The sequence below is a fragment of the Diaphorina citri genome, unplaced genomic scaffold (genome assembly GCF_000475195.1).
Source record: "Diaphorina citri unplaced genomic scaffold, Diaci psyllid genome assembly version 1.1 scaffold541, whole genome shotgun sequence".
In the NCBI taxonomy this organism is placed as follows: Eukaryota; Metazoa; Arthropoda; class Insecta; order Hemiptera; family Psyllidae; genus Diaphorina; species Diaphorina citri.
The window spans coordinates 19878-33740 of NW_007377975.1; the positions used below are offsets into that span (position 1 = coordinate 19878).

The following is a 13863-nucleotide window of genomic DNA, read 5'->3' on the forward strand; positions in this document are numbered from 1 at the left end:
AACATTCTACCTAAACTCTATCCTTCCCCAACTTTGGCAGTGTCCTCCCCAAACCTCCAATATTCTACCACCCTCCATCCTTCCCAACAACCATTCTTCTTCCCCAAAACCCTCCAACATTCTACCTATCCTCCATCCTTCCCCGAGATTCCATCTAACTCCATCCTTCCCACCACTGTCTCCCCCCAATATTCCACCTCTCCTCTATCCTGCCCAACACTGTCTCCTTCCCAAACACTGTCATTCTCATCCACACAAACCCCAAAACTACACCCCCCCTCTGTCCTTCCCAACAGCCATTTTTCTCCCTCAAACCCTCCAACATTCTACCACCCTCCATCCTTCCCAACAACCATTCTTCTCCCTCAAACCCTCTAACATTCTACCTACCCACTATCCTCCCCAAACATTCCATCTAACTCCATCCTTCCCAACACTGTCTCCCCCCAATATTCCACTTCTCTATCCTCCCCAACATTGGCAGTCTCTTCCCCCAACCTCTGGAATTTTACGAACCCTCTATCCTTCCAAATTTTGGCAGTCTATTCCTTCAACATTCTAAGACTATCCATCCCTCATCCTTCCCAACAGCCATTCTTCTCCCTCAAACGCTCCAACATTCGGCCTCTCCTCTATCTTCCCCTCAACATTGGCAGTGTTCTCCCCCAACCTGCGGAACCCTACCAACCCTCTATCCTCCCCCAACATTCTTCCATCCTTCCCAACAGCCATTCCTCTCCCCCCAAAATCCTACAACATTCTACCCCTTCTTTATCCTTCCCCAAGCACTGTCATTCTCATCCACCCAGCCCCCAGCCTGGTCATTCCGGAGAAGACAAATGAATGACTTAGCACAAGACGGCGACAAGCTTGCACGAAGATTAGACGGCGTGTTATTTTCTCACAAATTATAGGACACCATCAATCTTAGTACAGAAGAGAAAAAACGTTCAAGTACCTTTCCATCTTCCATCTAGTGTACCTTTTTTTATATCCGACAAAGGAGGCGGCTTGGTGTGTTGACGAGGAAGGTAGGCAATATGCAACAACTATGACCTAGATTCTTATCCAAAAGCTAATTTCCTCTCTACTTCAATGCCCGCCACTCAGGCTCAGACCATCCTAGGTCTGTCAGACGGTCTGAACGTGAGTGACGGGCATCTAGTTGCTTCATGCTTTTTGGACTTGTTTCTTGCAAAGCTGCTCCTTTCGAAGAAGCCCAAAAAGGCTTTCAATTTCAACATGAAATTACAGCACTTAGGGTCAGATAAGCAACAACTCTGCTCATTTTGTTTCACAGTTTGGTAGGAAAATAAGGCAATATGGAAAACTTCATCAAGGACTGCTCTCCTACAGCCTCTTCGAAACGGATTCTTCACGCAACAATTTCTCGAATACCTTCTCCCCGTCAAAAGCCACCTGAGAGCACTGTTCCTGTGCAACGTTATTTTATTAAAGTCTTTTATCAAAATTAAGTCAGGCACAAACAAACGCCGGATTTATCTTATTTAAAAAAAAACCTGGGGAGCTCATGATTGTGATAAGTTGCCATGCTCTTCCACTTGACGGCTGCTTAGTCCAGGAGGGAAGGATTGTGATTTAGAGGAGGAGGAGGGATTTGAGAGGGTTAATCTGATGATACTGCCAGAAGGATAAGAGGGTTTCCTGATCAATTTATGTCCTGGTATTTACGTTCTTTTATGTCTTCTAGGTATTTATGTCCTTCCAGAACGCGTGTGTTCCACATTATGTGACATTGACATTATGCATTGTGATGTTATTCGCACCATTATACGGACGAAATCCGAACGTAAATAGGAAGAGAAATAAAACCCTACTCGACGACAGTGCCGGAGCAAGGCCCTAATGTTGAAAGATTTAGAGCCTCTACTATTTCGCTATTTTGTTGTCTAAATTCTAAATTCATATGCAACTTGAAATATCTAATTGAGCCTTTTTTTCCTGGATAAAGGAAACATACTAAGATACAAGGACGCCACGAATAAGTCCTACGTAACCGGCATACCATCTACGTTTCGACTCAAACTACAAAATAGAATATGATTAAAATGGGGACAAAAGTAAAAACGGCTACAGGAGTTGTCCCCGTTCCGGGTCTCTGAATCAATTTATAACTTTTGACTTTCAAGGATTTGTTACTTCAGGACAGAGGCACGGTTTAAGGGGGATACAGTTTCGATTAAGGGAAGCCAAGGGGATCATAGAGACGGATAACAAAGGGTTAGGAGGAGGGAACAGCTCTCAAGTTCAATTTAAATCTACGCCTGTCCGGAAACCCTAACAGGAGAATGTTCAGGAAGTGATATCCTATACACGCGGACGTGGGACGAGGTAGAATTTGGGAAGGGAGGAGATTTATGTGACAGGATACACACGAAGGACGTGGAAGAAAGAAGTGGATATGCAGATTTTCTCTTCCCCTGACCTGTCCTTGGGTCATGCTTGAGTTTTAGTTTTCCTCTATTGTTCTTTCCTCTTTGTACTTCCTGACTTCACTCTGGTTTCCTGTGATTTTTAGCTTACTTCTCACCAATTCTGCTCCATTTTGCCTTTTCAATAGTTGCTACTATTTTTAAAGCCATCCAACCTTTCCCTTTGTTTAGGGTATACCTAAAAAACTGATTACACAAAATTCAACTGATTGGCCATAAGGAATGCGAAAATTAGCTGACTGACCTCAAGGCAATATGCAAAACGGCGGTTTACATCGTTTGGCGAAAGAAAATTTCGGAAAAGTCGTACCATTTTCCAGTAGTCGGAAAAACCACTTTCGGGATCATAAAACTCAACTGATTGGCAATAAGGAGTACGATTCCTGTACTACTGGAAAATGGTACGACTTTTTCGTAATTTTCTTTCACCAAACGATGTAAACCGCTGTTTTGCATATTGCCTGGAGGTCAGTCAGCTAATTTTCGTACTCCTTATTGCCAATCTTCAATTTTTGGACAATTTTTAATGATCCCTCATTACACGGGGAGTATTTTAAGATAGGTCGATTTTGGACTTAGAAAAATTTTCAAAAAAAAGTTCAATTTTTGGACAATTTTTAATGATCCCTCATCATTATACGGGGAGTATTTTAAGATAGAAAATTTTTGGTCGAAAATTGGCCGCCGTAGGCGGCTCAAACTCGGGACTTAGAATTTTTTTTTCAAATACGTATTCCGCAAATGTAATAGAAAGTCGTGTGATGTTCACACCAGATTTTTTTATTTATTTATTCTCTGTAGATGGTACCTACCTACTTCATGTTTTACTTAGAAATGCCTACAATTTATACATAGGTTGACAATTCGTCATGTGTATTTTACATGACTAATGATTGTCTTTACATTATGGACATTCGTATTCATGAACCATCAACAAAACCAGTAAAAATGTTTGCTTTCATCGGAATGTGAAGAAGAACGATCGTGTGTAACTTAAGTAAGGCAAATGCAGTGTTCTCTGCACCCTGGGCACTGGTGTAAACTATACATTTTGAAATTTGGGAAATGTCCGGGTTTTCGATGGAATGTCCGGGTTTTTGTACCCCTTTGTTTATATTTTATCAAGGTTTCTTCACACAATACAATTTTCAACTTGGTAAGCAAGAGACAACTTTATGTACCCAAATTTTCTTTCGCCAAACGATGTAAACCGCCGTTTTGCATATTGGCTTATGGTCAGTCAGCTAATTTTCGCACTCCTTATGGCCAATCAGTTGAATTTTTTGTAATCAGTTTTTTAGGTATACCCCTTTGTTTATATTTTATCAAGGTTTCTTCACACAATACAATTTTCAACTTGGTAAGCAAGAGACAACTTTATGTACCCAGATACCTTTGTATGTAAGATAATGTTGCTTCTTCAGTTCAACTTTACTTAATTCATAATCTTTAAAACATTGTACATAGGAAGTGTTTGCACTCTTCTTTAGAAGGTTTATGTCAAGACTCACCGGCAAGGACCACCTGATAGAGACAAGGCGTAACCTGGGTCCCAATCGCGTTCTGAGCGGCACACGACAGGGTCCCGTAGTCCAGCTCCGTCACAGGTGTATATCGCAGCATGCTCCCTCGGGACCCTGATGAAAACCGCTCCGACCCGACATCTAGCGTTTCGCCCGAGTTGTTGAACTTCCACTTGAAGCTACGAGCGGGCGGGTCGGCTTCTACCGCGCAGTGAATGTCGACGCTTTCCGAGCGCGAGGCGCCCACGATGACTATCCGGTCCGATTTGCAGATGGGAGCGTCTGAAATGAGAAAATCAGGTTGAATTAGTATAAAAGCTGGTAAGTACTCGTAATTTTTTTTGGCATTTAAGTTTTTTACAAGTTTTTGTAGAAATTAAAAATAGATACTTATTATAGAAATTCCGATGCTGATGCCGTAAAATTTTTAAATCTGTCTTTTAGGGTGGTAGTAGGGTGGCACCTACTAGTATCCGGCTATTCGGTACATCGGAATTGTTGAGTAATGTGAATTTGTGGATCAAGTGTGGCTACTGGCACTACAATCTTATATGGACGGAACTTTTAATGAACATGTTGCTTTGGGGAAATTCAAATTCATTGAGAAGCTAAAATGACACGTGGAAAACAACCAACTTCCGCTTTCAGACATCTTCAAACGCCCAAGCCGAACCTCGACCCTACCCTACCCTGTCCGATGGCGCAGGCGACGCTCTTAGGTAATTAAAATGCAAGGATAATAAATTTGTTCATCAAACATCATACGTATACCCACGTTGAAACTTTGTAAAAGCTTTGAACTTACTTGTAGACCCAATCTAAAGTTTCCCTAGGCGGCCGGAGTTTATGAATTATAAACTCAAAAGATGGCAGAATAGGTCAGAGGTGATGCGAGCAAAGTTTGGAAAGTTTATATGAATAGTAATTATGAAACATCATGGGTGGAGGACTGATATTATTAGAACTTCAATTTTGAGTATTTTGAGTCGGATCAAGTTGACTCGAGCTTAACTTTGAATTAGAAAGCGAGGACCCACATTAAAGAGAGAGCAAGAATCTCAACAAGTCTTACAGTGAAGTTTATTCAAGTACGTAACAACATCCATGGTTGGGTAGATAGTCAGATGGGTACTTTTGACTTTGTTATAAGGAAGGAATGAGGAATAAAATTATTGGTACCTACTCTATTATACTGATAAGCACGTGTTGGGTTGGGGAACGAGATGGACATTTATTTTGTAACAAGCATTTCAAGCATACTTGAGGGAAGTCAGCCGCTTAATCTTTATGGCTCGCGGTAGGTCACCGCACGGCCAAGCTACTTACATTTGACTCGCAGTTTGAGCTGATTGCTGGTGGCTTCGCCCTTGGTGTTGATGGCGGAACACTTGTAAGTGCCAGCGCTTTGGCGTGACACTTTCTGAAGCACCAAACTCTGATTACTCAGAATGATTCGGGCGGAAGTGTTGTGAGCGAGAGGGATGCCCTGTGAACACAGAGAGAGAGAGGAAATAAATATTTTAATTTCAATTTTTAAGCCATCCAAAACATAACTCTGGCAATACAGCGGGGGAATACTGCCAGTATACTCTTGGAGATCTGCCCTCAGAGGAAAACCTCGAATCGATTTTTTATCTGAAAATAATAATAATAATAATAATAATAATAATAATAATAATAATAAAATAAAACTATTCTATACGTACTCCAGCCATCCTGCGTGGGTTTGATTTACGCCCGGACCGAACTTTATCCTAAACAGAATAAGGTTCGTTCTCGGAACGGTTCTATCCTGTCCTCCTTCCCCTTTCGGTTGTGGGACGATAATCTGAAAATATTCTTTCTATTATACATAATAGTAGGCCTATGTTGTAGTTGTATCTATCTTGACAATTTCATAGGATGAGGGTAGATGGATCTCAGAAATCCCTTGAACGAGACAAAGATCTTTGCCAAAACTCCTAATGAATTCCATGAGAGCACTCAGACTTGATGAGCCAATACATCAAGTACCAACTTAAAACGAAACTATGAAGAAAGCGAAACAAAATCCGCGTAATCGAATAAAATCTCAGAATGAATGTTTGAATTAAGTAGAAAATTACATTAAGCTTCTTTGTTATCTTGCCAGGATCATAAAAAAAAAATGTGTGCAGTCTTTCTTTCTTGGCGGAAATAATAATAACCTTCATAAAAGTTCAATTGTACAAATATGACATGGAGTGGGGGATGGAGGGTATTGTGTTTGGGTGGGTGTACGTGTTAGATGGACATTTATGCTAGTGAAAATCCAAAGTGTGACATCGCCACCAAGACAATAGTGGAGATGTCACATTTACCTACCATCACAGGTAAATTGTTTTTACAAAAAGTAAAAAAATCACTAAAACCTTAGTATTAGTTACGAAAAAAAGTAAAAAAGACACAAATCAGTTTTTCTTCTGTTGATGGAAACCCTAAAAAATTACACAGGAAAAAGCGAAAAAAACAGAGAGAAAAAGAGATGGAAGAGAGAGAGAGAGAGATAGGAAAAAGATATAGAAGAGGGAGAGAGAGAGAGAGAGAGAGAGAGAGAGAGAGAGAGAGAGATATGACATGAAGTGGGGATGAGATTTGAAGAGAAGGGTTTCGGAGAATGGGATATGGGAATGGGGTAAGGAAATATGATAGGAGCCCGGCAAGCGAGGATAAGATTCAGGATATGGGAGTGAAATTGAGATTGGAGACAGGAGTGAGGATTTTCAATTCGAGTCGTAAAACTGACAAATCGCATAAAATTTATAATATCCATAAAAATGGATGCTGCTCCCGGGCGAAGAACTTGAGTGGTGCTGCGAATCAACCAGTTGAGTGAACAGCTCTTGAGACTTGTCACACGCGGAATGTTTTTTTTTTGTGACAGATTTTACATATTGTGAACAAAATAACAAAATAGTTAGCATAATGGGACATCTTAGGTAACACCGTGACAGTCTAAACAAAGCATTGTATTTACAGGCATGGTATTCTGATATTGAGTGATATTTATGTTATTTTGTAAGCGGAATTCACACAATAGCTTTGTAATATTATTGAATTTAAAATACATATTTATGTTATGTCTGAAAGCCTTCAAATTTTTGGAGTTACCTCTGAGAATGCTTGCAAACTGTTCAGGCATATATGTCTCCGAGCATACTGAGGTAAAGGTAACATATGACTCTAACATAAGATTGTAGAACTGTGGATGAAGATGATTCCTATTGTATTTCACTTTATCTTATACATATTATAAAATCAAGATCCATTTCTTCATAAGCACACTTTCTCAGCTTTGGAAATCATTTACACACGTTTTCTTTTGGATTTGATTCTTTGGACAGGAGACATTTTCATCAATTCGTTGGGGGGAGAAGACCTTTATTTTCACATCTCCGTTTTCCTCGGACAGTTTTACCAGAGGGAGCACCAAAGCCCTGCCGCTCATATTTGGCACCATGAAATTTTATGATCCGGCTTAGGGGCTGTTTATCAGATGTAGACTCCACACAATCATACTTCAGAGTGTCTTCTAATCCAACATTTCGCCTTGGGTTTATGTCATAATACGTCCAGTCCTTATCTCTCAGTCTTCGGCTTTTATTTCCTTAGATATTTTCCTTTGACACTTCTGAGAAGTTCTCAAGCTCACGAGTCAGACTTTATTTGTGGCCTGTTCCTCATAGGAACGGTTCGGACCCCAACTGTGACATATACACATATAAAAATATTTGAGCCAGAGGAAGACCATTTGTCACATTCAGCCCAAACTTGAAACAGTTTAATTACTTGTTTCCTTTTCTTCTTATCTTACGACTTACAACCTCTAGGGACCACGTGACCTTGTGTTTTCTAATGATAGAGAATGGGGACCAGAGATAGGAACAAAAGAGAAGGTTCCGTCCTCACATGATATGGGACAGGGACCAAAAGAAGGACCAGTAGAGAAACCATCCTTACACGATAAGGAAAACGGACCAGAGGAAGGACCAGTAATACCGTCCTTACATGATAAGGGATAGGGACCAAAGGAACTGCCAGTAGAACATAAAGTAGTACCTACCGTTCTTACATGATATGGGACAGGGACCAAAAGAAGGAACAGTAGAGAAGCCATCCTTACACGATAAGGAAAATGGACCAGAGGAAGGACCAGTAATACCGTCCTTACATGATAAGGGACAGGGACCAAAAGAACTGCCAGTAGAAGATAAAGTAGTACCTACCGTTCTTACATGATAAGGGACAGGGACCAAAAGAAGGACCAGTAGAGAAGCCATCCTTACACGATAAGGAAAACGGACCAGAGGAAGGACCAGTAATACCGTCCTTACATGATAAGGGACAGGGACCAAAAGTAGGACAATCTGGAGACTCTGGAGAGAGAGTAGTGAGTACCGTCCTTACATGTGGCTCAAGCTCACGAGTCAGACTTTATTTGTGGCCTGTTCCTCATAGGAACGGTTCGGACCCCAACTGTGACATATAAAAATATTTGAGTCAGAGGAAGACCATTTGTAACATTCAGGTCAAACTTGAAACAGTTTAGGTAATTAATTGTTTCTTTTCTTCTTATCTTACGACTTACAACCTCTAGGGACCACGTGACCTTGTGTTTTCTAATGATAGAGAAAGGGGACCAGAGATAGGAACAAAAGAGAAGGTTCCGTCCTTACATGATAGGGGACAGGGACCAAAAGAAGGACCAGTAGAGAAGCCATCCTTACACGATAAGGAAAACGGACCAGAGGAAGGACCAGTAATATACCGTCCTTACATGATAAGGGACAGGGACCAAAAGTAGGACAATCTGGAGACTCTGGAGAGAGAGTAGTGAGTACCGTCCTTACATGATAGGAACTAGGACCAGAGGTAGGACCAGTAGGCGAGAGCGTACCGTCCTTACATGATAAGGAAAACGGGATAGAGCAAGGGACACATGAATGTAATAAATAATACAGGACTTACGGTAAAATGCTCCTGAGAATCCCTTTTATAACCTTGAACGGGAACAAAATACGGGACAGGAGGGAAAAAATACGGGACAGGAGGGACGAGAAAATGCAGTAAAACACTTTTTATGCTTGCATAAATTTTCCTACTTTTTGCAAGGAGGATGTTTTTAATATGATTCTCCTTTTTCCTCTTTGTAATTGTGCGATATTGGAAGAATGCAATGACTTTTTTATATTGAACAACGGATACTTTTACGACGAGAGAATTATTATCAGGAGGACTGATGTTGAGAAGAAAGTTGATCGGAAAGAGAGATGTTTATTCGTCAGCTCCCATGACGTAGTGGTCACTGCGCTCGCCTTGCACGCGGGAGGCCCGGGTTCGATTCCCGGCGGGGTCAAGAAATTTGTATCATGCAAATGATTGGTATTATCAGGAGGACTGATGTTGAGAAAGTTGATCGGAAACTCGGAAAGAAAGATGTTTATTCGTCAGCTCCCATGGCGTAGTGGTCACTGCGCTCGCCTTGCACGCGGGAGGCCCGGGTTCGATTCCCGGCGGGGTCAAGAAATTTGTATAGACCACTACGCCACCGAGCAAGTAAGTTCCTTTCTTCTTCACTTTTCTTTTCCTTTGACTTGATTTCTTCTCCTTTTCCTTTTTTGTCCTCCTTATTCTTCACCGACTTTTCCTCTCACTCATTTCGTTGGATTCCTTATCCTTCTTTTCCTCTCTCTATCCGCCTCTACCTACCTCTTGTTCTCCATCTTCTTTTTTCCTCCCCTGTCTAATTTAGGAAAATCATATTAAAAGAAAAATCACGCGCGCTAAAGGGTGTGAGATGAAAATGAAGAAGACTAAACAGATAATGTGATAGACCTCTCTCCTGTTGTGTTATTAAGTTTATGCTAATTTCATTATTACCTATAGGGGAGAGAGAGAGAGAGAGAGAGATAGAGAGAGAGAGATAGGGAAGAAAAGAGGAAGGGGAAGTGGGGGGGAGAGAGAGAAGGAGCAGGTGAAGGCAGAGCGAGGGTAAGAAAGGGAGACGGGTAACTACAGACAGGGAGAGAGAAAGAGAGAAAAAGGTGGAGAAGGAGAGTATGGGGAAGAGAGAGAGAGAAAAAGGTGGAGAAGGAGAGTATGGGGAAGAGAGAGAGAGAGGAAAAGAGGGTGAAGGAGAGTATGGGGAAGAGAGAGAGAGAGGAAAAGAGGGTGAAGGAGAGTATGGGGAAGAGAGAGAGAGGAAAAGAGGGTGAAGGAGAGTATGGGGAAGAGAGAGAGAGGAAAAGAGGGAGAAGGAGAGTATGGGGAAGAGAGAGAGAGAGAGAGAGAGAGGAAAAGAGGGTGAAGGAGAGTATGGGAGAGAAAGAGGGAAGGAAGAGAGAGAGGTGTGAAGTTGATAGCATGATGGATTCCGAGCCACTGCACATTGTGACGAACTGAGAGCGTTGAGTTGGTTCTATTCAATCATTACTAAGGGTTAAACTTGAGTCGTTGTCCAAAGGGTTAAACTTGAGTCCTTGTCCAAAGGGTTAAACTTGAGTCCTTGTCCAAAGGGTTAAACTTGAGTCGTTGTCCAAAGGATTAAACTTGAGTCGTTGTCCAAAGGGTTAAACTTGAGTCCTTGTCTGAAGGGTTAAACTTGAGTCCTTGTCCAATGTCCAAAGGGTTAAACTTGAGTCCTTGTCCAAAGGGTTAAACTTGAGTCGTTGTCCAAAGGGTTAAACTTGAGTCCTTGTCCAAACGGTTAAACTTGAGTCGTTGTCCAAAGGGTTAAACTTGAGTCCTTGTCCAAAGGGTTAAACTTGAGTCGTTGTCCAAAGGGTTAAACTTAATAGGTACCTACATAGAGATATTTATAATATGTAGCTACTAGCTAGATTTTCCAGATATATATATACGAACAGCTATATCATTCTTTGAAGAAGAAGACAGTTTATTTGACTTGAGAGTTCTTAGTTATGACAAGTTTAGTATTAGTTATGACTTGAGAGTTCTTAGTTATGACAAGTTTAGTAACTTGATAGTACCTACTACCTACCTAGTTTTGGACAATACTTACAATTTTCTCAAGTTAAATGTGCACAAATACGACAGGTTACTTGTTCAAACACTAGAATTGTCATGTAAATTTAACTATCAACTTTCAAGTTAACGTGTGGACCCAGCCTTAAAACAAAAAGAATAAAGATGAATCTAGTAAACACAGACACTATTATAAAATGAACATTCCTAAAGAAAATCCAACAACTGGCAATGGTAATAAAAAAAATGTATTATTGTAATTAGAATACAAGAAGCTCTTTAGATTGTGGTGCTGAAATTTACGATGAAAATGAAACCATTTTTTCGGTGAGCAGATTGCCATTATTGTTTAGCCTTTTTATTTTATGTTGCCTTATATTTTAATTTTTATTTTATTTATTTCTTTACTTTTTGTATACTTTATTTCTCATATAATATGGTAGGTACATAGTAAGTTTCCAATTATGGGCTATTAATAGCAAACATAATTGTTGTTCATGATGTTGTTGCTTTGATGTGAAGTTAATGTGAGAGGAATCTTCTTAGCAGGCGACAGTTCTCAAGTAAGACAGATTTTTGAATTTTGTGGACGAGATATTGTGGCAGGTCAATCTTTTTTGCGTGGGTGTAGAAGCTTGGATGGATGAGACCATTGGTTGACATCACAACAGGAATTACTTCAACACCTGTCATATCCCACATGTTGCGAATTTCAGTGGCAAGATCTTGGTATTTGTGGATCTTTGTTGCTGTAGAGTGAAGGATGTTGTGGTCTGCAGGATGAGCAATGTCGATGAGTTTGACTGTTTTTTCATTTTTGTCTACCAGTACAATATCAGGCCTGTTGGCTTCAATCCTTCGATCTGTGACTACTGTCGAATCCCAATATATCTTCATATTTTCATTTTCAAGCACTGGTTGAGGCTGATATTTGTAATATTCTGTTTTGTCAGTGGTGAGGTCAAACTTCAACGCAAGAAATTGGTGTACAATTTTAGCAGAGGAATTGTGTCGTTGCAGATAGTCAGTATTTGCGAGGATGGAGCAACTGGATGTGATGTGCTGAATAGTTTCGGATACACGCTGACATAATCTGCATCGGTATTATTATTATTATTATTATTATTATTCCACCGAAATTTTTTCATCTAACCTCCTTTATGACCTTTATTTGGTTCCAGTCGATATCAATGGATTTCGGTCGACTGTAGTATGGACTCACCTTAATGAAAAATGATAGCATTTCCACTGGTTAATCCATAATTATCACTCGTATTTATGAACAAGAATGATCGTTCTTAGATCAGTCTCAAGTCAAAATTGACCAATCAAATGCCAAATGCCTTGAGACTATGCTTAGCACGAACTTAAGAGCCAGCATTTTGTTCATAAATATGGGTGTATGTTTTAGTTACAACGTTCCCAAAAGCAAGTTTGCTTTGAATTATTATATTTCTGTTTGTCTTTAGTTGTTTATTTTCCCTCCCTCTTCGTACTGTTTTTCTGTTTTGCTTTCGTTAAAAGAATCTTTCTGTTTTTATTTTCTTAGTATTAAATAAATTACTTTTTTCTGTTTACTTTAATGTCTTTAATACTCTGCTTTAGTATCAGGGCCCACATTTTTTATACGCCTTTTTAAGTATTTATTTTAACCATTAATAATTTTATGATTCAATGTAGAATGAGCGAGCTATTTAGCAGACCACAAGCTCAAAACAAGAAGCCAGCCTAGGTTTGAGGCCTTTGAGGGTGGCGTGGTTGCCTTGTAAGTAGTGTAAGGTCGCGCAGATTCGACTTGATCCTAAACAAGATAAAGTTCGTTCTCGAAAGGGCTGGCTTCCTCCTATCCTGTCTTCCTTTCACTTTCGGGATGATACCTACCTATTAAGACCTTAGCAGTTACGGTTCCCTCTATCAAACCTCCGGAAACAAGTCGACATGCCCAGAAACTCCAAATCTAATGAAGGTTTTGACTTTTGACAAGTCCCCCTGTTATAAACAAGCCTGCTTTATCAATAGTCTCAAGACAAACATACGAAGTCTGTTGTATAAGTTATCCAATACTGAGATATTGAGAGCTTTTGTATCAAATATGTTGAAGATATCGTATAACTTGATATAATACAACATATTGTATAACTTGTTTGATTTCATAAGACGTAAAGACTGGGTCAAGATAATACCTCCCTAACTTTCCTTGTTCCTTTGTCCGTGAGATTTGGTGTCGGAGTGTTGGAAGAACATGGCTGTTTTAAAACGCTTAGACGCCCAAAAACAATAGCTGGGCTGCTTAACTGCTTTTTTTTTATATTAGAAGAGACTCTTCATAAAATGGTCCACAGATTTTAGAAAAACATCAGACTTAGGTCACAATACAGATTTGGAATACAAGGTTCCGGGTTCGATTCTTTCGCTAGTGAGAAAAAAAAAATTCATTGAACTTTGCTAGGAGGAACTGTAACTGCTAAGGTCTCATCGTCCTGACATCGAAGCAAGCAAGGAAGGAAGACAGGATAGGAGAAAGCAGAGAGCCAGCCGTCAGCAGTTCCGTTGTTGTTTTGGTTTCCAATGAAATAAGCAAATTGAATTCCACAAAGCGCGCATTCAGACAAAGTGTGTTCATGGAAATCATGTTTGTGGTTAATTGTCACGAGTCATATTATGTCATGAATTATGTTAAACTCCATAACTTTGAGTTTTCATGTCAGAAACTTCATGTAGAGTTTGAGATTCCTGTGTTGTTTGACATCAAGCTTACAACTTCCAATAGGGAAACTTCTCACTTTTGGATTACTGATGATAGTGATGATTAGGAGAGAGAGAGAGAGAGAGAGAGAGAGAGAGAGAGAGAGAGAGAGAGAGAGAGAGAGAGAGAGAGAGAGAGA

General features: G+C 40.1%; 1 protein-coding gene across 1 annotated transcript in view; it reads right to left on the reverse strand.

Annotated features, from left to right (window-relative positions):
• The window catches only part of LOC103509887 (B-cell receptor CD22), an 86506-nt gene that overhangs the window by 18304 nt on the left and 54339 nt on the right, over positions 1-13863 (reverse strand). Inside the window, exons 6-9 of the mRNA XM_017444349.1 lie at positions 12983-13041; positions 11657-12040; positions 5303-5462; positions 3965-4258 (exon numbers count right to left, since the gene is read on the reverse strand). Coding sequence (XP_017299838.1) covers positions 3965-4258; positions 5303-5462; positions 11657-12040; positions 12983-13041 — 897 coding nt within the window. The remainder of the gene's footprint in view (positions 1-3964; positions 4259-5302; positions 5463-11656; positions 12041-12982; positions 13042-13863) is intronic.